General features: G+C 37.7%; 1 protein-coding gene across 1 annotated transcript in view; it reads right to left on the bottom strand.

Annotated features, from left to right (window-relative positions):
- The window catches only part of iars2 (isoleucyl-tRNA synthetase 2, mitochondrial), a 60,914-nt gene that overhangs the window by 8,139 nt on the left and 26,721 nt on the right, over window positions 1–26,054 (bottom strand). The window contains exons 13-16 of the mRNA XM_078404928.1: window positions 23,475–23,577; window positions 19,389–19,482; window positions 3,546–3,654; window positions 1,550–1,652 (exon numbers count right to left, since the gene is read on the bottom strand). Of these exons, the coding sequence (XP_078261054.1) occupies window positions 1,550–1,652; window positions 3,546–3,654; window positions 19,389–19,482; window positions 23,475–23,577 (409 nt within the window). The remainder of the gene's footprint in view (window positions 1–1,549; window positions 1,653–3,545; window positions 3,655–19,388; window positions 19,483–23,474; window positions 23,578–26,054) is intronic.

The raw sequence follows: 26,054 nt of genomic DNA, 5'->3' as shown, positions 1-26,054 counted from the left end.
ACTATGTTCATCTATATTAATGCTTTGGATGAGAACACAGCTGACATAGTTTGCAGATGATACTAAAATTGGTGGCATTGTGAACATTGAAGAAGGTTGTCTAAAGCCATAACAGGATTCAGATCAACTGGGAAAGTACATAGGTAGACACAAAATGCTGGAGTAACTCAGCAGGTCAGGCAGCATCTCGGGAGAGAAGGGATGGGTGACACGTTTCAGGTCGAGACCCTCTGAAGAAGGGTCTCGACCCGAAACATCAACCATTCCTTCTCCCGAGATGCTGTCTGACACGCTGAGTTACTCCAGCATTTGTGTCTACCTTCGATTTATACCAGCATCTGCAGGTTTTTTTTCCTACTTGGAAAGTACAGTTTCTTAAAGGCAGATGGAATCAAACCAGGACAAGTGTGAAATATTGCATTTTGGGAAGTTAGCCCACAACTTGCACATAAATGGCAGAGTCCTGGGGAAGGTTGTAGAACAGAGAGGCATGGGGGTACAAGTACATAGTTCCTTGAAGGTGGCAGCACAGCTAGACAGCGTGATGAAGTCGATGTTTGGCACACTTCCCTTCATCAGGAAGGCCATTGCATACAAGAATTTGTACGTCATGTTACACTATACATTGGCCAATGGTGAATGGTCAGTCTTTTTCCCCCAAGTTTAGGGGATCTAACACTAGATTAAAGATGAGAGGGGAAAGGTTTAAAGGGGACCAGAGGAACAACTTTCCCCCCCACGAAGGATGGTGGTTATGTGGTAGAGGTGGGTACAACAATAACATTTAAAATATATTAGGGTAGGTATATGGATAGGTAAGGGTTAGTGGGATTTGGGTCAAATGCTGGTCAAATAGGCAACTTGGTTGGCATGAACGAGTTGGACTGAAGAATCTGTTTCTGTGCTACATTAACTATGACTATAAAATATATCACTAATCTTGGGATGCAAATCCATAACCCTCTAATAATGGCAAAACAAGGAGAAAGAGTGGTAAAGAAGGCATTTGGCATCCTTGCTTTCTAGGTTGAGCCATCAAATAAAGCAGTTGGCAAGTCCTGTGCAGCTGTATAAAACTTTGTATAGGTCACACTTGGAACATTGCATGCAGTTCTTGTTGCCACATTATAGTAAGGATGTTGAGGCTCTGAAGTGGTAAGTGCCTGGAACGCTCTGCAGAGCAAACTGATGGAATCAGATGCATCAGCAACATTTGAGTGACATTTAGACAGGCACATGAGCAGATAGGGAAGAATATAGACTGCATGCAGATAGAAGGGATTATTTTAAATTGGTATCATGTTCCTATGTGGGTCTTAGGACTTGTTCCTACGCTGTACTGTTCTATGTTACCTTGCTACTGAAGAAAGATAATACCAAGTGACCAAGGCTAATTATAAAATCCATTGCAGCCATACAACGACATTTTCGTACATATAAATTCAGGTATTCTATTCACCTCTACGACTGAATTGAACATTGTATAAATAAGATTTTTTTTAAATGTGTTACTTTTCTTAAAAAAATAGGAAGTCATAGATCAGCTTACCCGCCCTCCATTAATAACAATATCAGGATCCACCACATTTCCCAGAGATTTGGACATCTTTTCACCAGTTTCATTGAGGGTAAATCCATGAACAATCAGTTTTCTAACAATAAAAAAATAAGTAAATATTCCTTTATATTTGTTCCACAATTTGCAATCAAGTTTGTAAAGACCTAAGAAATCCATTAAATATGTATGAAACTGTATACCTGAACCAGCTGTGGGCAACAGAATTTTTTTATCGGGAATTTGTAGCTCACCCCTGCCATTTGGATTTCAATCTGTTGGTGTTTTCAGTTTAAAAATTGACTGAATAGTCCTTCTGTGCAGGGAACAACTATAACATCCAAAAACGTGATAAATGTTGACTGAGGGAGTCTACTAACAAAGGACATGCAGCCTCCAACAGTTACAGACCTGCTGGTAGCCCGCAAGGAGGAATAATGACTCGCCTGGACCAGTCTGGCCATTGTGTTATGGCCTGAAAGAAGACGTGTGGAGCAGGTGCAGGACACAAAGAAAAACTGGAGCTCTAATAATACCAGTGATCATAGTTTGAATTTCAGCCACAGCATATGAAATTAAAATGAACAATTTATACTACAGAAGCAAAAAAAATCAACAAAGCTGGATTAATGGAATAGGAGAACATTACTTTTCAAAACAAACACTTTAATTTAGTTTAGTTTAGAGATGCAGCGCGGAAACAGGTCCTTCGGCCCACCGTGTCCGTGCAGACCAGTGATCCCCGCACAATTACACTATCCTACACACACTAAGGACAATTCACAATTATATCAAGCCAATTAGCCTATAAATCTGTATTGCTTTGGAGAACGAGAGAAAACCGGCGATCCCAGAGAAAACCTACGCAGGTCACGGGGAGAATGTACAAACTCCGTATAGACAGCACCTGTGGTCAGGATCGAACCCGGAGCTCTGGCGCTGTAAGGCAGCAACTCTACTGCTGCGCCAATGTCGCCTTTGTGCTTGCCACTTGCATTTACTCTACTAAGATATCTTTAGGTAAACAACAGGAAGTAATAATTATCATCTGCCTTGGGGCTTTAGAATATTATCAAAGGAAATAGTCTTCTTTCTAAACAAAAACATAAGATCAAGAAGCATCTGAGAAATAATCAACTGTTAGAGAGAATTAGCCGTTAACTCCAGTAACGTCATCATCCTGGAACATTAACTGTTTCTCTCTCCAGAGATGCTCCCCGACCTACTGGGTATTGCTATTGCGATAGTAATATTCTTGCTGTTGAGGTAGTGCAGCGTATTCCTGCTATTGAGGGAGTGCAGCGTAGGTTCACCAGGTTAATTCCCGGGATGGTGAAATATGATGAAAGAATGGATCTTATATTCACTGGAATTTAGGTTGAGAGGGGATCTTATAGAAATAAGGATTGGACAAGGTAGATGCAAGAAAAATGTCCCCGATGATGGGGAAGTCCAGAACCAGGAGAGGCCACAGTTTAAGAATAAGAGGTAGGCCATTTAGGACTGAGATGAGGAAAACCTTTTTCACCTAGAGTTGTGAATCTGTGGAATTCTCTGTCACAGAAGGCAGTGGAGGCCAATTCAATGGATGTTTTCAAGAGAGGGTTAGATATAGCTCAGGGCTAAGGGGATCAAGGGATATGGGGAGAAAGCAGGAATGGGGTACTGATTTTGGATGATCAGCCATGATCATATTGAATGACGGTGCTGGTTTGAAAGGCCAAATGGCCTACTCCTGCACCTATTTTCTATGTTCCATGTATTTCTGTAGTTCTGTAGTTCAGATTCCCAGCATCTGCGTTTTTTTACTTCGCTTATTTCTAGAATTCATGGTGGGAGTATATTTAGGTATGGCTAAATAGATAAAATTACCAAATGACAAGATCAAGACAACAGCATCGATGAAAAGAAATAACATTAAAAAACATTTCAACTTAATAGGGAAAATAAATGTACTTTTTCTGGCAATCGATAGCTGTGCGATACTGACCTAAATGGAACCTGTTTTTTCATTGCCACGCTGGTGAGCAGAGAGGACTGAAACCATCCACCCAGCTGGTCCTTCCCCTCAAGGTAGACATCGGCAATATTGTCTACATCTAGAAAAAGGTGTTGCAATACACATGAACCTTTATTTACATTTATGAAAATGCATTCAAATTAGAAGTTTAAATGACAACAGTCTTTCACCACAATTTTAACCACATTGATCCTACTTTCAAAATTTTGTTCTCGTATTTTGCAGACATGGCTAACTTGCATTTAATTGGTGTTGGAAATCATCTCCCCAAAAGAGTCAGTGCTTATTTCTTACGTGCACTGGACGTGAACCAGAACAATGAAATTCTAACTTGGTGTAGGGTGGAAATGTCAAAGAGGGCATAGCTTCAATGTGAGAGGATCAGTGTTTAAAGGAGATGTGTGAGACAAGTTTTGTTTTTACAAAGAGGGTGGTGGTTGCCTGGAATGTACTGCTAGGGATGTGGGGGAAGACAGATACAACAGTAGCATTTAAGAGGTCTTTACATAAGCACATGGATAAAGGCGTGGTGAGCTTTCTGTATGATTGTATGAATGTGCTGGCCCCAAGAATTAACAGACGGGGGACTTCCGGTGGCGGGGGACTTCCGGTGGCGCTATGCTCTGATAAAGCCACGCGTCAACTAGCTCCGAAGAAAATCCGATCTTAAAGGGGAAAGAACGGGACGGGTCCACTGAAATTTGCCGATAACTTTCAACGAAGGGTGAGTGAAGCTATTAGACTGTGACTCCTACCGTTTATATGTCGATAAGTCGCACTCCCCCGTTAAAAACTGCTGCAAAACGAGCTGGCAAGGCCAGGCTGCCGGAAGAGGAATCAGGCCAGATGGAAGCATCAGCCTCAGCCTCAGCCTCAGCCTCAATTCCAGTGCCGACCCAAGAAGAAATTCCCAAACAGTCCCGAAAGCCACAGCCTAAAAAAATTGGATTGGAGGAATTTCGAACCATAGTTGGTGAGGAGCTTTCAAGTATGAAGGATGATTTTCAGGAAATGAAAGATGAATTAATATCGTTGAAAGGATTGAAGGGAGAAATATCAACTATCATCAGTGAGAAGTTATCATCAGTGAAGAAAGAAATATGTGATAGTATGAACGAACATATGGTGGAAGTAAACTCTAAACTACAAAAGCTGGATTCCGACTTTACCAGTAAGTTGGAGCATATTACTACTACGGTACATCAACATGACGAGGCTATACGCGAGTTGGAAGTTCTAGCTGAGACAAGCGCTGATACAACAAAAAGGGTATTAACGGAGACTCAACGCCTATCTGATCTACTAGCGAAAGTAACCGAGAAATGCATTGACTTAGAGGGTCGCTCTAAACGTCAGAGCCTGGGGATTGTTGGAGTTGAAGAGGGCCGAGAGAAAGATGAAGGCCTCTGTGGTTTCGCTGCTGAACTCCTACGGGATGTTTTGAAATTGGACGCAGGACCTTTGCTGGGTCGAGCCCGCGGAGCGCTGAGGGCTCGGCCGGCTGCTGGCGCTCCCCCAGGGCGTCTGATATTGGAGGTACACTGCTCTCACGTCTTGGAGGATGTTCTGTCGAGAATCGCTGTCAACAGGGGCTTATCATTCCAAGGCTACAATATCCGTATTTTTAGAGATTGTCCTGCTGAGGTGGTTAAGAAAAGAGCACTTTTTAATGAGACAAGATCAATTCTGAGGAAGATCCCATCGCTCAGATTCGGAATGTTGTACCCGGCCAAACTGCGAGTCACCTACAAGCAGACAGAAACCTTTTATACTGATTACAATAAAGCATTCGAATTCGCCCGAGAGATTGAAAACTCGCTGAAGGGATGAATACCACTCCACGGCTGTAATCACTGGCAGAGAACTGATTGGGCTATAAGGCGTTATAATTTAAAGTTCCAAGACCAGTGAATAAGCTATATGACTATTAATCTTTATTAACTACTATTAAAAAAAAAATATTATTAATCACTACCAATAAGAAGTTCAAGTAACACTTGACTCATGTAAATTTTACTTTTAACATTTAACTAATACACCCTAGGGGGGAAAACTGGCCTATTTTGGATTAAATTCCTTTGGGCCTGTCCTGTTTATTTCCCCTTGCTTCTAAAAATATATATATTTTAAAACGGGAAAAAAAAAAAAAAAATAACTGTGTTAAAAAACGGAGCTAGTATTAATTTTTTTTTACATCTTACGGAAGTCCTTAGATTTTTTGCCACCTTAGGGTGGCTAACACTAACTGCACTAATTGTAGTTGTAGTTTTAGTTGTCTCTTCTTTTTTCCTGCACTCTTTTAACCTTTTATATATTGATTTTTTTTTTAGATTTAACTTTTATTATGTCATTTTTCAGAAATTATATACTTTTGGGAGATATTTCCGGGAGGCACTTTACGCTGTACAAAAGATCATCCACCCCTCATTCAAGAAAAATGTGGTAGTCCGGGTGCCAGACCATTTGCTTTATTATAGCCCATTTATCGGTTAAGATGCAAGATTCTATTAGGAAAACAGGGGTTAAAGGTATTACATTTTGTAGTTGGAATGTCAAGGGTGTTAATGAACCAATTAAAAGAGGTAAAGTACTTTCACATTTAAAATCTATTGATGCAGATATAATGTTCCTTCAGGAAACTCATCTTAAAAATGTAGCACATAATAGACTGAAAGGCAAATGGATTGATAAAGTATTTCACTCATCGTTTCCCTTTAAATCAAGAGGTGTTGCTATTTTAATTCGTAAGGGTATACCATTTATAAATACTTCCTCTATAGTCGACACTGAAGGTAGATATGTTATATTAGTGGGAGAACTATATTCTACAAAATTGATATTGGTGAATGTCTACGCACCAAATTTTGATAATCCGTTATTTTTTTTAAAAATATTTAATACCATTCCAGAATTTGGACAATATAACTTGATAATTGGAGGAGATTTAAATTGTACATTAGATCCTTATTTGGATAGATCTTCAACTCAAAGGAAAACAAAATCCAAGTCGTGTGAATTATTAAACTCTTACATAAATAATGCAAATATAAAAGATGTTTGGAGGATTGATAATCCTTCAGGCCGAGAGTATTCATTTTATTCACCTGTGCATAAAACTTATTCAAGAATTGATTATTTCTTGGTGGACTCCAAACTTATTCCTTATACGTATAATTCAAAATATCATAATATTATTATATCCGATCATGCCCCTTTAACATTTAGGGTAAAACTCCAAGGAGTAACGGGGAAACAGACTAATTGGAGATTTAATCCGCAAATCTTAAATGAAAAAGCATGTTATGACTATCTTAAATCGCAATTTGAGATTTTTTTTAACGCAAATGACCTTCCTGAAACACCTGCGTCCCTGCTTTGGGAAACATTTAAAGCGTTTGTGAGAGGATGTATTATTGCTTTTCAAGCGTCTCAAAACAAGAAGAACCGAGCTGAACAGAATGACCTGGAAAGTCAGATAAGACAGTTAGACATAACAAATGCCATCGCTCCCTCTATTGAAATACATAATAAAATTGCAGTTCTCAAATATAAGTTAAATTATATCCTTTCAGCTCATATTTTAAGGCTTTTTCAATATACTAAACAAAAACATTTTGAATTTGGAGATAAACCACAGAAATTGCTTGCACGTCAACTCCGTAAATTAGAAGATGATTCTACAATTCATAAAATTAGATCAGAAAATGGAGATTTGCTTAAACTACCTAAGGATATTAATCAGAGATTTTTGCAATTTTATCAGTCATTATATTCATCAAAAATAACAGATACTTCTGCGCAGATGCAAAAGTTTTTGCAGGAATGTAACCTTCCTGGTTTGAATGTGAGTGATAGAAATTTACTGGGCGCAGAAATAACTATGAAAGACGTTGAAGAGACTATTAAATCCATGAAAAATGGGAAGACTCCTGGCCCTGATGGCTTAAATAATGAATTTTATAAAAAATTCAGTGGTTTGATCTCTCCACGTTTGCAAACTGTATATAGTCACGCCTTTAAACAACAGAGATTGCCACAAACTCTGACTGAATCAACAATAATCCTCATTCCTAAAAAAGATAAGGATTCTGAAGACCCTGGTTCGTATAGGGCGATAGCTCTTTTAAATACTGATCAGAAGATATTAGCGAAAATCTTAGCTCAGAGATTAAGTCTAGTTATAGACAAATTGATACACCCCGATCAATCAGGCTTTATAGCCAAACGATATTCATTTTTCAACTTGAGACGCTTGTTTAATATAATTTATTCAAATAGACTATTAAATGAAGATTTAGCAATCATCTCGCTAGATGCTGAAAAAGCATTTGATCAAGTAGAATGGCCCTATCTTTTCTCAGTGATGGAAAAATTTCAACTAGGTGAAAATTTTTGTGCATGGGTGAAACTTTTATATACATCCCCAACAGCTAGAATATTAACTAATCAAATGCTGTCATCTAAATTTCATTTAGCTAGGGGTTGTAGACAAGGATGTCCACTATCACCACTTTTATTTGCCCTTATTATAGAACCACTTGCTGAGAGTATTAGATCAAATTCAGATATTTATGGCTACAACACTAAACATACAACCAATAAAATTTCTTTATATGCGGATGATGTATTAATATATATTACAAAGCCAGAAATTAGCATTCCGAATTTATTAAATCTCATAACTCAATTTGGTTCATTTTCAGGTTATAGAATTAACTGGTATAAAAGTGAAATTATGCCAATAATGGAGCATAATCCGGCCATACTTCAACAATTTCCTTTTAAAATTGCCTATGAAAAGTTTAAATATCTTGGAATTTACGTGACTAGGAAATATACTTCTTTATTTAAATCAAATTTTCCTCCTTTACTTGCTAAATTACACAGAAATATCCAATTTTGGAAAACACTTCCTATATCATTAGTTGGTCGTAGTAATGCTATAAAGATGATCTTTCTTCCACAGCTATTATACTTATTTCAAGCAATTCCGATCTACCTTCCAAAAAAGTTTTTTAAAAAAATTGATTCAATTGTTACTAATTTTATTTGGGACTACAAGACTCATAGAATAAATAAAAGACACTTATGTAAGTCTAAAATTAATGGAGGAATTGCTTTACCTAACTTTTTATTTTATTATTGGGCGGTTAATATTAAAAATATAACCTGCTGGTTGGATGATTCTGATCAACAATCGGATTGGTTAAAGATGGAGAAAGAGGATTGTTTACCATTCGATATTGGTGCGATCCTCTTAGCTCCAATAAATTTAAATAAAAAAACATATGGAGGTAATCCCATTATACATAGTGTTATCCGTACCTGGAAACAATTAAAGCTTACGTTAAAATTGAGTAAATTATCTGTTTTCCTTCCTATTGCGAATAATCCTTCTTTTAAACCGTCTGTCTTAGATAGAGGCTTTGCTCAATGGAAAAGTTATGGAATCAAAAGGGTGGGAGATCTTTATCATAAGGGAACTTTTCTTTCGTTTCAGGAGTTACAGCAGAAGTACGGATTACATGTTAATAATTATTTTAGATATTTACAACTTAGAGATTATGTAAAATCACACATGCAAGAATATAAGTTTAGAGGTCCAGAAACACTTGATGTATGCCTGAATCGACATTATAACTCAAATAAATTAATATCTTTTATTTACAATATTCTCCTTGACATTGACATTCCGTCATCAGAATCTTATAGACGAGCATGGGAGGACGAATTGAATCAATTTATAATGCAAGATATATGGGATGAAAGTTTACAACATATACATCAATGTTCATTGAATACTAGACATTCCTTAATACAATTTAAAATAATACATAGATTACATTATTCGAAGACGAAATTAAATAGGATTTTTCCTAGTATCTCTCCTATGTGTGATAAATGTCAATTTCAAGAAGCTAATTTAACTCATATTTTCGTAACTTGTATAAAAATGCAAAACTTCTGGTTGGAGATTTTTAAAATAGTTTCTAAAGTTATTAATAAAAAATTAGATATGGACCCAAAATTAATTATATTAGGAATATCAGAACATACTACAAATTTTACAGTAAGTCAGGTACATTTTCTTGATTACAGTCTAATAACTGCGAAAAAACTAATACTTAAATTTTGGAAAAAACCAATAACCCCCACAATTAAAATGTGGACTATGGAAATGACAGAGACCCTGCATTTGGAAAAAATAAGGTTTGCCTTAATCGACAAATCTGAGTTATTTTTAAAAATATGGTCTCCATTTATTGAATTTTTAGAAAAGTAAATGGGTTTGGCACAGGACTAAAATAAAAAAAATTTAAATAAAAAGTTGAAACTTGAGTTGGGGGTTGGATGTACAGCTGTGGTTTTTGTCTCCCGGATCTACTCCCGTTAATTTTTATTGTTAGATCCTTTTTTTTTTAAACCCTCTTACTCTCTCTCTCCCCAAGTTTATAGTTTTATATTTTTATTTTTACTTTCTCTCTTCAAAAATTTAAAAATTGAAGCTATGTAAGAACTTTGTAACAAATGTGTTTTTTCTTATTTCGATTTGTACATATGCTTTTCAAAAATAAAATATTAAAAAAAAAAAAAAAGAATTAACAGACGCATAATCAGGTTAAAATCAACACTTAGCCAGCGGAGGTGATGTTAAGAGAAGTGCCCAGGATGCCCTGTCAAAAAATGGGTGTTAAATAGTATTGCATCGGATAGAAAGGAAGTATACGAGGCAGAATTATGAAGAGAATACAAGACTGCATATCTGAGATTGGTTCAACTGGTTTGCTGCTGCCCCTGCCTCAGGCAACCAGGCTTCTGTTCTGCCCCAGCTGTCTGTGTGGAGTTTGCATTTTCCCTGTGACAGTGTTGATTTACCCTGCATCAAAAAGCGTGCTGGTTAGTAGGTTGACCGGCCCATGTAAATTACCGAGTATTAATGAGTGGTAGGAAAATGTGTTTATGGGCCCGTGAAGGAGTAGACTACAAAGAAATAGGTGGGAAGTAGGAGGATTGATCTGAAAGTCAGCAAAGACTTGATGCACCAAACTGCCTCCTCCCATATAGAAAGTAAATGTAAGATGGCTGAGCACAAGACAACAGAGTTTGGCAAATTCCATTGAGAATACATAAGGAGTCAAAGATGGAGGAGTGCAGATTTCTTAGAAGTTCTTTTTGTGCTGAAAAAGAAAATCACATTGATGGTGAAAGTCAAATCATCACTAAAGCAGAGATAAGAAGCAGTGGGAGCCTGGGTTTTAGCAAGGAACAGCTTATATAGAGGTTGAGGCTGATCTTTGGAATGGTCACATGATTAAGGAGTAACTTTAACTAAGAGGAAAAATGAATTGAAGGTGAATTTGTTTACAGACTTTATGATGGAAAGGTTAGAGTCATAACTAAATCCATAATTAAACAGAAATCTGAGTAATTCTCAAAACCAAGCACTGCAGACTGAGAACTACCACAAAAGGAACACATTTTTGCTGTAGAGTTCAAACTACACAGATCATCACAATTTCGTGTAGTTTTCAACATATCCTATCCTTTCAGGGGTACAGCACAGCCTTGTGGCAGTATTGACCAAAATAAAGAGCCGGGCCTCAGTCAATGTGTACCAAGCTGACGATGGCAAACAACACGTGTCTGGGGTCAAGTCCCCCTCGAGTTACTATTTTATTTAAGTAAACAAAAATGCTTCGCATCTTTTCATTTCCTATTCTGTGAATTATTGATTAAAGTATGAACACCTTTGGAAACTCAAAGACAACACAATAGTGACATAATTTGATACCAGCCAACAAGAGGGAGTGAAAGCATGTAGCAAGTTCACAGATGGTTTGGTGGTTGAAGGAAATGAATCAGCAGATGGCAGTGTAGACAGCATGCTTTTTGTTTTAAATTTTTGTAATGGGCACACCTGACAGTATTTTATGGCAAGATTGTTAATTACCAAACTGCACAATGACATTGTACAAGGGTCAAAGTTGAAAGGAGCAATACCGCAAGGAGAAAATTATTTAATGATTATTGATGGGGATCATGATAGAATTATCAGAGATATTGAGCTGCTTATGATCCACCAAGAGGCCTGTGTAAGTTAAACAGCTATGAAATTGATCATGAAGTGCTCAAACTTAAATGTAAATATAATAACCTATCCTTCACAAAGGTCAATTAGTACTGCACAAATGTCTGAACAGTAGTGATTTATTTGGTACAAAACATGCACTGCCATGAGATCTCAGTAAATATTGAATACTTGTGAACGTACACTAATACAGAAGATCAGTCCAATTTCTAATGAACAGTTAGCAATGTGTGCAATGAGGATAAATATAAGAGGCAGCACTTGGAAATAAGTAGAAATATTGTGGGGAAAATAGCAATGAGAATAGCAATGTGTAGCATTCTGGTAAACCACATCTGTATCCTCTTCAAAGCCTTCACATATCCACTGCCCCTCATCAATCATCTATGTCACCTTGTCTAGAAACTCAATCAAGTTAGTGAGACATGACCTGCCACAGACAAGGCCATGCTGACTGTTCTTAATTAGCCTGTTCTACTCCCAATGGAAGTAAATCCTATCCCAAAGAATCCTTTCCAATAGCTTCCCTACCACTGACATGATGCCCACTGGCCTATCATTTCCAGGATTATCTCAACTTACCCTCTTACACAAAGGAACAACATCTCGGCTGATCGCTGATCCTCCGGGACCTGGCCTGTAGCTGGAGAAGATACATAGATCTTCGTCAAGGCTCCTCCCTGCAACCTCCTCCCTTAATAATCTGGGGCAAATCCTACCAGGGTTTGGGGAGTTATCCGCTTCAATACTCTTGAAGAGCCCCAACACCACCACCTTTTTGATCTCAAACTGCCCTATCAATATTCCCCACATTGTCCTCCATGCCCTTTTCTTTGAATAATACAGAATTTGGTGAATTTGAATTTATCCAGAAAGGTGTAAGACACTGAGAAGTAGTGAATTATGAGGCTGTATGTTACCCAAATTCACTAGCTTCTCCATGAATTTAACCAAGAAACCGTCATTTTGATAAAAAAGGATTCAGCATCTCTTGAGCAAAGATTTCCACCCCAGTCACTTGTGACCAAGATTAAACAAAAAAGAAAAAGGTGTCAAATTAAATATGTAAAAGGAAAAGAGAAGGAGGACAATGTAAAGGAATATGTAAAGAGAATGTAAAGAGAAAATGAATAGGTGACGCGGAGTTACTCCAGCTTTTTGAGTCTATCTTCTGTAGTTCCTTCCTTCACGTTGTGAAGATTGTTCCTTTGAAGCTTTTTGATACCAGAACCTTACAGGAGTCATGGTTCATTTTAACTGCCATGTATTTTTGAGTGTTTTACATTTCGAAATGTAAACTGAAGAATGTATACACATATTGACCTTACACAAAATGCTTGTGAATAAAATTCTGCTTAGACATGGCCTGGTAATTATTAGAGGGAGTTGCTTTTCTACAATGAGATAACAAGAATTACTTCCAAAGTCCTAAAAGTTTAGAGGGCCAGGTAATTAAGATATATGTCACCTTCCTGAAAATGCTAGTATGAAAGATTGTATGATAAGGATATATTGACTTTAATGAGTAAGCAAATTGTAAAACTGATAAAATATTATAGCCCTAACCTTTGGAATTATATCAGTAATTAGTGATTATTCCCCCCACCACCCCCCCCCCCATCCCAATAGCCAAAGTTTTAAAAAAGTTTTAAGTGGCTAGAAAACAATATCTTGAAGTTCCAAAACTTCACTTTCAAGAATTCTAAACACTGCATAGATTCGGGTCTACAAATTTGTAATTTACTAAAAGCTCCGGTCAAATCTCAGACTTTGGATGCTACATCTTGGAAGGATAAATTAAGTTTAAGGGTATGCTTATCAGAATGATACCTGGACTGTATGGTCTACATTACAAGGAGAGATTACGCTAACTAGACTTGTATTTTCTGGAAATTGACAGCTTAACAATTTTATATGTAAAGGTTGACAGAAGTTTGGAATTCTCTTCCACAGACAGTTGATGGCCAAGTCAATTATTAATTTTAAATCTTGGAATGATAGAGATTGATCCAAGACCTATGCAGTTCGGTCACTGATCAATCTCTACACTGCTGGATCATAACTTTGGTTTGAAGAGCTAAATGCCAAAACAATATAAAAAATGGATAAACAGAGTGAAACGAGATTTAAAAACAAATGGAAATGTTAATTTGATTCTACATTCAGCCTGAAACCTTTGTCAAAATCTTGTACATTTAATTGAAATCCGGTCAAAGTTTTTTTTTAAATGCTGGTGAATGCAGGTCATGTGAACCCATTCTCTTCTCACATGACAGTCCCACCATCCCCAGAATCACTTTGGTAAGCTTTATTGCACTAGCTCTATGTACAAATATTTCCTTTCTTAAATAAGATCAAACCTACATGCGATACTTCAGGAGTGGTCTGACCAAGGCCCTGTTCAAGAATAGTTAGACATCAGAGCTCCTGCATTCAAAACCTCCTGCAATGGCCATCATACCCTTTGCCTTCTTATCTGCTTGCTATACAGACAAGTTGGCAATACATCAATATTTCCTAATCTACTAATGAAATAATGACCTTATTTTCTGTTTTGCCTGCCTAATTTCACATTTATCCATGTTACCAAGAGAAAAACCCATTTATCCTTCTGTTTCTTCGTAACATCTTACATGAAACTTCATCAATTACCTTTTGAAAATCCAAACATGTTGGTTCTCCCTTTTCTTTTCTACTACTTACATCCTCAAAAATCTCTAGTTGGTTTGATAAAAATAAATTCCCTTTCGTAAATCCATTCTAACTTTTGTCTAATCCCCTCAATATTTTTGAAATGCCTTATTATGCCATCGCTTAAAATAATCTATCGTATTCCCTAAAACTGATGTCTGGCTAACTGGTTCATAATTTTCCATTTATTTTTTTCTTTTCTAAAAAGCGGTGATTTTTTATTTTCTAAAAAGTTGCCATCCTCCAATCTGCAGGAACAGTCCCATAAACTACAGAATATTGGAAGATGACAACCAAGGCATCCACCATTTCCATATCTACATTTTCAGTATTTCGAGATGCAGGATACATTTGCCTTTAATCCATTAATTTCTCCAGTCCATTCTATTTACTTATTTATTTTAATTTCTCCTTTGCATTGGATTCTTGCTTCCACACAGTTTCTGGGCAATTAAAGTGCCCTCCATAATGTTTGGGACAAAGACCCATCATTTATTTATTTGCCTCTATACTCCGCAATTTGAGATTTATAAAAGAATAAGTCACACGTGGTTAAAGTGCACATTGTCAGATTTTATTAAAGGATATTTTTATACAATTTAGTTTCACCATGTAGAAATTACAGCTATGTTAATACAGAGTCCTCCCATTTCAGGGCACCATAATGTTATAGCCTGGGCATGTAGGGCTGCTGAAGGTACTGGCTCACTTATCTTCATTGATGATACAACTGCTGATGGTAGTAGCATAATGAATTCTGAAGTGTGTAGACACATCCTATCTGCTCAAGTTCAAACACTCTTCTTCCCACCCGGTCCCCTGCAAAAAGTCTATCCCCTACTCCCAATTCCTCCGTCTACGCCGCATCTGCGCCCGGGATGAGGTGTTTCACACTAGGGCGTCAGAGATGTCCTCATTCTTCAGGAAACGGGGCTTCCCCTCTTCCATTATAGATGAGGCTCTCACTAGGGTCTCTTCTACATCCCGCAGCTCCGCTCTTGCTCCCCCTCCCCCCACTCGCAACAACGACAGAATCCACCTCGTTCTCACCTTCCACCCCACCAGCCAGCGGATCCAACAAATCATCCGCCAACATTTCCGTCACCTACAACGGGACCCCACCACTGGCCACATCTTCCCATCCCCTCCCCTCTCTGCGTTCCGCAGAGACCGTTCCCTCCGTAACTCCCTGGTCCACTCGTCTCTTCCTACCCAAACCACCCCATCCCCGGGCACTTTCCCCTGCAACCGCACGAGATGCAACACCTGTCCCTTTACCTCCCCCCTCAACTCCATCCAAGGACCCAAACAGTCTTTCCAGGTGAGACAAAGGTTCACCTGCACCTCCTCCAACCTTATCTATTGCATCCGCTGCTCTGGATGTCAACTTATTTACATCAGCGAAACCAAGCGCAGGCTCGGCAATCGCTTCGCTCAACACCTGCGCTCGGTCCGCATTGACCAAACTGATCTTCCGGTGGCCGAGCACTTCAACTCCCCCTCCCATTCCCAGTCTGACCTTTCTGTCATGGGCCTCCTCCAGTGCCATAGTGAGGCCCACTGGAAATTGGAGGAACAGCACTTCATATTTTGCCTGGGCAGCTTGCAGCCCAGTGGTATGAACATCGACTACTCCAACTTTAGATAGTTCCTCTGTCCCTCTCTTCCCCTCCTCCTTCCCAGATCTCCCTCTATCTTCTTGTCTCCACCTGTACCCTTCCTTTGTCCCGCCCCCGACATCAGTCTGAAGAAGGGTCTCGACCCGAAACGTCACCCATTCCTTCTCTCCCGAGATGCTGCCTGACCGGCTGAGTTACTCCAGTATTTTGTGAATAAATACCTTCGATTTGTACCAGCATCTGCAGTTATTTTCTTAAAATACTAAACATGACTACTTTCATTTACATTACACTGCTGTGTCCCAAACATTATGGTGCCCTGAAAGGGGGGGGGGGGGGGGGAGATGTATAAACACTGCTGTAATTTCTACATGGTGAAACCAAAATGTATAAAAATAGCCTTTATTAAAATCTGACAATGTGCACTTTAACCACATGTGATTTTTTCTAATACAAATCTCAAATTGAAGAGTACAGAGGCAAATAAATAAATGCTGGGTCTTTGTCCCAAACATTATGGAGGGCACTGTATCTCTTTCCATGATGGCAGAACCAAAGTATTTGTTAATTGTCCTCACATTCCCCCCCTCCCTCGCCCCCATTATAAAATCTTCAGTTTTTAAAAATCTTCAGATAAAGGACATACATTTATCCTTACCAATCTAATTCCAAATTGCTCTCCATGATTCATTATATGTTTCCACTTTTGATCAAGTACGACCCTTGTCCACCATGTTGGAATTCTTTGTACCAGAAACGGAAACTAAATGTTTACAATGTTTGCGGTTGATCCTTACATGTTAGCTATTGCTTATCAACATCATACATTTCAGTGAATCTCTCCAATCCAACTGCAATTCTATAAGAAGAGATAATTTACTGCAAGATGTAAAGTAATAAAATCGACCTTCGCCTTATGTTTGTACTTTGACTGGCAAACACAATTTTAAAGATATGCTCATTTAAGAAATAAGCCAACAATCTGTTAAACATTATCAAATATGGTGGTGTTGAAAGAGGCTATTATGTTTTAAAGCTAAACAGGGTCACTTGCTACTAACATGCATTGCTCTGTTTAGAATGAAGTTCATACAAAATAATTCTGAAAAAATAAAGCTCAACTTGCTTTGAAACAAATTTTGCAGTATTGCTCTTAAATTGGGCAACAAACTATTTACTAACAATTGGAACCTTCTTTCAATGATTTTGCCGTGAGTGGTGCTTATTTTAGCAGTCTTTCCATTTAACAATTGAAATTTATTTGCAGTAAAAATGGTAACCAATGGCTTCTGAGGAATGATTCCAGATCTGAAATGAACAGTTATAAATACCATTGTTGGCACACCAAATGGATAGTTTAAAGAAGTTTGAATTGTGCTGTTTCATCTATTCTCAAGGAAGCATCTCCGAAAACAGGAGCAGGATTAGGCCATTCAGCCTGTTGAGCATGCTCCACATCATTCAATGATCATGGCTGATCCTCCATGTTCATGTTGATGTTTTTGTGGCTACTTCTTAATATGTTCTTAATCTAAATATATTCAGCAACTTGCCCTCTGCGCCTTCTGTGGTAGAGAATTCTATAGGTTGACCACACCATCCTTTGAGTCATGAAATGTCTCCTAATCTCAGTGGTACATGACTTTACACAGTATCCTGGGTTTGAGAACCCCTCATTCTAGACCCTTGAGGAAAACCTACTGCATGGATTAGGTCAACGCTAATGATTTTCTTCTACTCCTGAAAAGTAAGCAGCTCTCCAGAGACATTGGTAAATATTCTTTGCTCAATGACAAGCCTAAAAATAGGTGATCTGGACTTGCATCTTGCAAACTAAAGTATGACTTTCGCTATGTACAAAAATTCTGTTACTGATCTGATTGTTATGCAAAGCTATTTGGCAGTTTCTACTTTGTTACAGAAATAAAATTAATAAAAGAGCTTCCTTGTTGCACACCTATAAATCATATAATAATTCCCCCAAACTAAAAGATTTCCCTTTGTACCATTTTAAGACTGTCTAATGCTACTTTTAAAAAATCCATTCAATATTCGTTTATTCTCTTCCTCCAGGTCACATTGCCACTGAGCTCGCCAAATTATCATTGGCAATTTAAATCCAAATAATCATGTGCAAAACAATATTTGTGCTATTAAATTTGTTATATTATTAAAGACTAGCAAAGTAAGATCAAGAAAATTGTAATGTACCATTACTCAAAGATAATATTTATTGCTAAATAAATTAGCAATAAATGATTGATGCAGTTTTGATATTTATATTATAGTCTGGGATTAAAGTTCACATTTTTAAAACATATTTAATTTTACGTGGAGGATGAAATGTCCACCTCAAAGGATCAAACTCCAACATATTCTGGAAAAGGTGATAACCTTCATTTTGCAGAGTAATCAATCACTATCTATCACGACACTACATCTATCACTATCTATCACTACACTACATCTATCACTACACTACTTTAATTGTAGATACCATGCCTCTAGAAGGATACCAGAGGAAGAGAACGTCATCCTTTGTTCTATTTTAACTTTCGTATAGGTAGTTTAATTTCCTTACAGAGAACAAAGTTTAACTGATTACGAATGCAAGCAACACCAACAATTCAAAGTGACTGCAGACTAAGAGTGAGCATGCAGAATATCTAAGTCACTCAAGTTTAACAGCAGTTGTACATCCACTGGCTTCCATTTATTCATAGAACTCGCTACCTCTTCATGGTCATCACAGAAGACACGTTACCGAGTATGTTTGTCTTGAAATTTTACAAGTTTCAATTGTGCATTCTGAGCTCACATGGCTCAGTTACTAACATGTTGAAATTGCTTTGTTAGCACTACTATTAGCAGACAACTTGCTGTTCACAGGTGATATAAAAATTGAAAATGCTTAAGATGAGCCAGCAGCTGCAGGGAGAATGGGAGGGGTTAACATTTCAGATCATTGACTTTAATCAGTGCAGCAACGTCAAACACGTTTTGCTCTCACAAATGCCACCTGATCTCTGATATTTTCACGATATTGCCTTATTTTTGAACTCCAGCATCTTTAATTTATTCTTCCTCCAGTTTTTGGCACTAGTTGTTAGTAAAAATAAATCAGTTCCGGTCTGAAGAAGGGACTCGACCTGAAACGTCACATATTCCTTCTCTCCAGAGATGCTGCCTGTCCCACTGAGTTACTCTAACATTTTGTGTCTATCTTCAGCATAAACCAACATCAGGTGTTCCTTCCTACAAAATTCCCGTCAAGTTGATCAATTTAGTTGCTTGAGCTGGACATACTTTTCAGCCTCATTATCAGACCATTTCTTTAGCTTAGAATCCATAAAACTAAATGGAAATAAATGTTCTTTTTGAATATGTAACGTCTATGAATGCTTAACTTCTCACCTGACAACACATTTGCCCATGAGATGCCACTGTCAAACCAAATATCCAAGATATCCTCTCCCTTGACATAATTTGACACATCAGAGCCTCCACTCTGCAAAAACAAAAACATGAAATTTAGTCAATGAAAAAATATTTATATACCAAATACACAATTAATTACCTGTCAGGTTGTTTATTTATTTATTATGACATAGGGGGGTATTAATTCCCTCAGGTCCATGTGGCTCATCAGTCACATTACCCTTCTCTTCATTTCCTTACATCCTGCAACTTATTTTGTTGCACATCCGTAAACTCTCTTTTGATTCCGAAAATAAGGTAATTTAACAATAGCTTATTAATCTATCGTCGTACGATTGTGGAAACTGATGAATCTGGCGCACATAGGCAAAGGGAGAATGTGCAAACTCCAAGCAAACGGCAAGCAACGACAATCAAAAATCACAGCAAGATTTTGATCAGTTGGCCAGGTGAGTTGTGGAATAGTTAATTACGTTTAATACAGATAGGTACAAGGTGTGGCATTTTGGAAAGTCACTCCAGGGTAGGATCTACGTAGTAGTCGCGGCCCTACACAGCAGGGCTCAGGGGAACGTTGTGGAGCAGAGGGATCTCGGAGTGCAGGCACATAGTTTCTTGGAAGTGGCGTCACAGGAGATAGAGTGGTCAAAAAGGCTTTCGGCACATTGGCCTTCATCAGTCAGAGATCAGTATAGAAGTTGAGAGGTCATGTTACAGTTGTGCAAGACATTGGTGAGGCCACATTTGGAGTACTGTGTTAAATTTTGGTCACCCTGTTATAAGAAAGATGTTGTTATTCAATTTACGAGGATGTTGCCAGTACTCGTGAGCCTGAACTACAGGGAGAGGTAGAGCAGGCTGGGACTTTATTCCTTTGAGCCCAGGAGGATGAGGTATGATCTTATAGAGGTGTGCAAGATCATAAGGGAAACAAATAGGGTAGATGCAGTCTTTTACCCAGAGTTTTACCCCCATGTTTTTCAATCTACTTGGACCTTCCCAGAAGATTTCAAGATCCCAAATAAATGCATCCACCATCTCTCCTACCACAATTGTTTTTAAACCTGCTAGTTTTCAGGCATTTCCTTGGTGACAATGATTGTTAAAATTCCTCCCCTTTTAACACCTGAATGTTCTAGTCTAATTGGGATGCATTTGGTATCATCTACCATGAAGACAGAAACAAAACATTTGTTCAAAGTTTTTGTTGCCATTTTCTTGTTTTCCATAAATCTCTTCGACTCATCTTCCAAGGAATCAATATTAACCGTACTTGTGTACAAACTATCTGATTCTACCCGAGATAAAACCATAAGACATAGGAGCAGAATTAGGCCATTCGGCCCATCGAGTTTACTCCGCCATTCAATGATAGTTGATATATTTTCCCCCCTCAATCCCATTCTCCTACCTTCTCTCAGTAACATTTGACACCCTATACAAGTCAAGAACCTTTCAATCTCCGCTTTAAAAATAGCCAATGTCGGCCTCCACAGCCATCTGTGGCAATGAATTCCACAGATTCACCATCCTCTAGCTAAAGAAATTCCTCATCTCCATTCTAAAGGTACATCCTTTCATTCTGAGGCTGCTCTCTGGTTCTAGACTCTCCCGTTACTGGAAGCATCCTTTCTATGTCCACTGTATCTAAGCCTTTAATTATACAATAGATAATGCCACACCAGCACCTTAATGAAGCCTCAGCTTTACATCCTTGCTTTTATATTCTAGTCCTCTCGAAATGAATGCTGGCATTGTATTGCATTTGTCTTCCTCAACCTGCAAATTGAAACCTGAAGAAGGGTCTTGACTTGATATGTCACCTATTCCCTTTCTTCCAGAGACGCTGTCTGACCTGCCGAGTTACTCTAGCTTTTATGTCTATCTTCAACCTGCAAATTAACCTTTTTGGAATCCTGTATCAGCATTCCCAAATCCCTTTGCACTTCTGATTTCTGAAACCTCTTTCCATTTAGAAGTAGTCTATGCCTTTACTTATTCTACCAAAGTGCATGACTGTACACTCTGCTATGCTATATTTCATTTGTTACTGTGCCCACTCAACACTATCTGCGCCTCCACCTATCTTTGTATCATCCACAAACATGGCCGCAAACATAGTCAGCAAGTAGTTTGATGAAGTCAGCAGTCAATGTGCGATGTGGAAACTGCAGATGCTCATCTACCAAGGAAAGTCAGAAAATGGAGTATCTCAGAGGGTCAAGCAACATCCCTGAAGAAAATGGACAGGTGACATTTTGAGTCAATTGCAATGTTGTATAGGGAACTATAATCTGAGAAATTACTTGCTTTTACTAAAAGTTGTTGCATTTTTTGTCATAATTTCTAGTTACTCTGCTCTTTAAACTTATCAGAATAAATTGACTTGCTCTACAATCAACTGTTTGCCATGAGCCCAATCAGATGCCCCACCCTGTTCAGTCTCCAACTCACTTGTTGACATTGTGTTATCAGTGAACATGTTTGTCATAAGGAAAAACTGAGTTAGTAAAATATCTAGTAAAAGAAATAGGCATAAAATACTCGGAGCAAGCAAAGAGACGGAGAGTTTACAAAGTTCTCGAGCGATATTGAACTTTAACGTTAAAACAAAATTGACTTGAATAAAGTCAATAACACTTTTAGTATCCTGCTAACAGGAAGAGGTGAGCTAACAGTGGGAACATGAATGTAGAAAAGGTTAGAAAGCAATAATAGATGGAATATGGAAAACAAAGCCAAGCTAAAGTCAGTAGACAGCCTGAAGAAATGAACAGAAGGACACCATGCAGTCAATCTTGTCTGGGGCAGTCAAAAAGAGAAAACTAATCAGTTCTGGCCGTCCAGCTCCCGGGCTATGGCCTTGCACGTCATGTCTCGCTGAATGTGGTGGGTGGTTTCTGCTTTATCTACTGTATCAGGCAGCAAGTTCCAAACAGTAACCAATCCCTGATTGAAAACTGTTTCCTAATTCTACCAGTTTCTTTAAATCTTTACCCCTGGGTTTTAACCTCTCCAAGGGAAATGGGTTCTTCCTTTTTATTTAACCCAGTCATCTCCTTTTGAAGAATGGTCCCAACCTGAAATGTCACACATCCATTCTTTCCACAGATGCTACCTAACCTGCTGAATTATTCCAGTATTTTGTGTTTTACTTAAGATTTTTGTGTTTCTCCTCATTATTGAATACATTTCAGTTAAGACTCACCTCAACCGTCATTACTCAAATATAGCAATTCTAGCATATCAAATTCCTCATAGCTATAATGTTCTAGTTTTGGCAATGTCCTTATAAATTTTCTCTGCTCCCCACTTATGGCCTAAATAGTACAATTTTGAGTGCAACATAAACCTCCTGCTTTTATATTCTATGTCTCAGCTATTATTCCATGAGCATCGTTACATTTTTATAATTTACATTTACATAAGTTACAAACATTTACTTCAAGATTCCTTAATTTCTCCAAATCATACTATATCCTATTAACTGTATACTCCCTTATTATGTTGCGCCTTCCCAATGCATCAGTCACACTTCTCTGCATTAAATTCCATTTGCCACTGCTCTGCCTGATATGCTGCACCATCCATCATACACTCTAAAACTTTCTTTGTCATCAATATGCAACCAATTTTTGTGTCACCTATAAACTTCTTTATCATTTTCCTTACATTTAAGTCTAGGCCATCAACATATACAGGTCCACCACCGATTTCCAGCAACTGGTGGTCTGGCACCTTCTTTAATCTGGACAAAATTACAAGAGTGCACTTGATGTAAACGTGGAGACTTGCTTATCACTTACGATAGACAATGCTTTTGAAAGACAGGCTACAGGCAAGAAAATAATTGGCAAATGGACAAGAATGAAATCCGATCATGTTCAACACGGCCAAGTTTGAATTTACAGTAAAGTTAATTAATGTACTTGTTTGCGTCTCTCAGATTAACACATGGAGTGAAAAAAAGCAGGGAAGTGATAGGTGATTCTGAATTGGTAAACAAGACTTTAAATTGGTAAATAAGGTGCAGTATTTTCGGTGACCTCTAAACAATACTACCTTTATTAAAATGTCCTTTGTCAAGAGTTGGTCCAAAGGTAGAGTCCACCAACAGTCCGTACCATGTTCTTTCACCAGTTTGATGAGGTGATCCCTTGTGTATCTGCATGGAAAGTTACATCTGATGTCAGCAACATTATTGACAAGCAACTAGATAACTATCAAGTGCAATTCTTAAAAGCACTTCTGTACTTATTCCAGCTTTAGACAAGTCTCTACACTTGCTTTAGTTGGAGAGAGTAGGATATTAGACAGGATGCTACATTACGCAATTAGTTCGAATGGCTGCTATGCAATTCCAATCAATACACAATAGAATTCTTGCATATTGTATACATTGGGCAGTCTGCCTAAACTGACATTTAGTCATTATTTTTCAGTATAGATGAAAAAGAACATGGCAAGCCTCTAATACACCCTCATAAAAACCAACCTAATTCACAAAAGGCACGTTGCAATTCCTTAAAGCAATAATACTTCACTCACTTCATCAACACTTTTATTTTATTTTCAGTTTCCAAAATAATGATCAGAAAAACAAATGCATCTTTAATTGATAGAACACAAAATTTTAAAGAACTACAAATACTGCAACTCAATTGACAAAAGGTATAGCAACAAACCAAAAGGGAAAGAGAAGTATTGATCGTATACAACTCTTCCTCTACACACTTTTGCATAAAGTTCCTTTCCCGTTGCCAATTTTTATACTAACAGCAGAGTGCCATAACTTCATACATGAAAATGCTTAACAGTCTCTCAACAAAATTGATCAAATAGTTTGTTTCCATGACAACTAAAAAACAATCATTCCAAACAAGTAATTTCTAAGAGCATCTGGACCTCCACGTCAACATAGCAGGCTTAATTTGCCATTAGCAATGAGAAAATAATTAGCCCGTAAGCATTAATGCTTTCAGAATAAGGCCTTCAGAGTAACACCTTAATAAGTATTTTTGAAACATCCTTAGTTTCATTCACTCACTAATCATCACCACGTCCCTTCTCTAATGAACAAGGAATTTCATAGCATGCTGGTGTGTATGACAATAAACTAATCTGAATCTAATAAAGATTTTCATTAATGACTACTCAATTTCACATTTGGCATCCCTGTCTTCCCTCTATTCTGAATAAATCTTGATTAAATCTTATAAAATTGTAAAGTCAATATGAAAGGTAACAATGGTGTCCGTTTTTGTCCCCCGAGCCTGTTTATTCCGAATTCCCAATTAAAAATACAAAGGAAAACATTTTTTTAATAAAAAGGTCCTTTCATACTGTAAAATGTACTTTTTGGTTTTGATTAACGATCAAAAGTTACTACAATGGAAATAAGCCAAAATGCATTTCAAATAACTCCCATCAAAATATTTGAAATCATGCTAGTTGCATTGGGTGTATAGTTATTAAATATTTGCAGCATGGATAATCATTAACTCACATTTATTAACTTCCACATCGGCCAAAGGTTCATAGTGCTATGTTTAAAAGAGGAAAAAGGGAAATTTCTTTTTGTCACTTTTCATTTGATACAAGTTCCTGAACAATGGCTGAAGCTGAGAAAACGTAGATTAGAGCTTTCTCTCTCTCATCCTTGTGATGAGAACATTGCCAGGAAGGTTGGCGTTTGTCATCCAACTCTAGCAGATCTGAGCAATTTGCTGCAACTTGCAAGATCACTTCAGAAGCAGCCATGAATGAGTCTACACATGGTGGATGACGACCGGGAAGTAAACCTAGATCAGGTAAGAATTGCAGATTTTATATCCTAAAAGAACACTTGTAACCAAATTAGTTTTTTAAAATAACCACCAACAATTTTACTGACACCATTTAAAAAAAAATCATTTTCAAACTAATTCTTAAGCTGGGTTCAAACCTTCAAACTGCTCTAATGGAATACCATTTTGTGTTTGTTGGAGTATTTCAGCAAGTTTAAAAGTAAATGAATTTTTCCAGCAAATAATAAATTTATCAATGTTTCACTTAATAAATGATGTCAATAGACTGACCAATTCTACTTGCAGACTAGATAAAATATTTTGCTCATTTCCTCAGCCCTCGTCCACTGGTGGAACAATAGTATTTTGCCTTAAAACTGAAGACTGAAAGCAGAGGTGGGTTACAGTCTCTTGAAACTATGAATGCTAGGATAAGTAAATCTAGAACTGAATAAAATGATTAAGCATAGAATGAATGTGTTAATTTCACTGAATAGCCAGGCCTGGGTAGCACCTAACCAGGCAACAGACTATCTAAACTGGCATTAAAAACAAAATATTGTTAACAAAATAATTTCTCTGAAGTGATTAAACTAGTTGATTGTAATACTTTGCCTGGACTTTACATTCTATATGCAGGTGGAGTTCTAGCAATGTGTGACATTTACTTGGTTTCAGCAGCAAAAGGGATGAGGTCATGCAGCTACCATGACACCGACCAATAAGTGTACAAGCTGATATTGACTGTTCAGAATGCTTATCTTCGAGTTATCAGAGACAAAGTAGCATTAGACTGATTACTTGCAGATGTACGTTGGAGGTGAACATTTTACAGCTTTCCGAACAACAGGACGGG

Source organism: Rhinoraja longicauda, chromosome 9 (assembly GCF_053455715.1).
Source record: "Rhinoraja longicauda isolate Sanriku21f chromosome 9, sRhiLon1.1, whole genome shotgun sequence".
NCBI lineage: Eukaryota > Metazoa > Chordata > Chondrichthyes > Rajiformes > Arhynchobatidae > Rhinoraja > Rhinoraja longicauda.
Note: the sequence above shows the minus strand (reverse complement) of the source record. Positions and strands in the feature narration are given on the sequence as shown.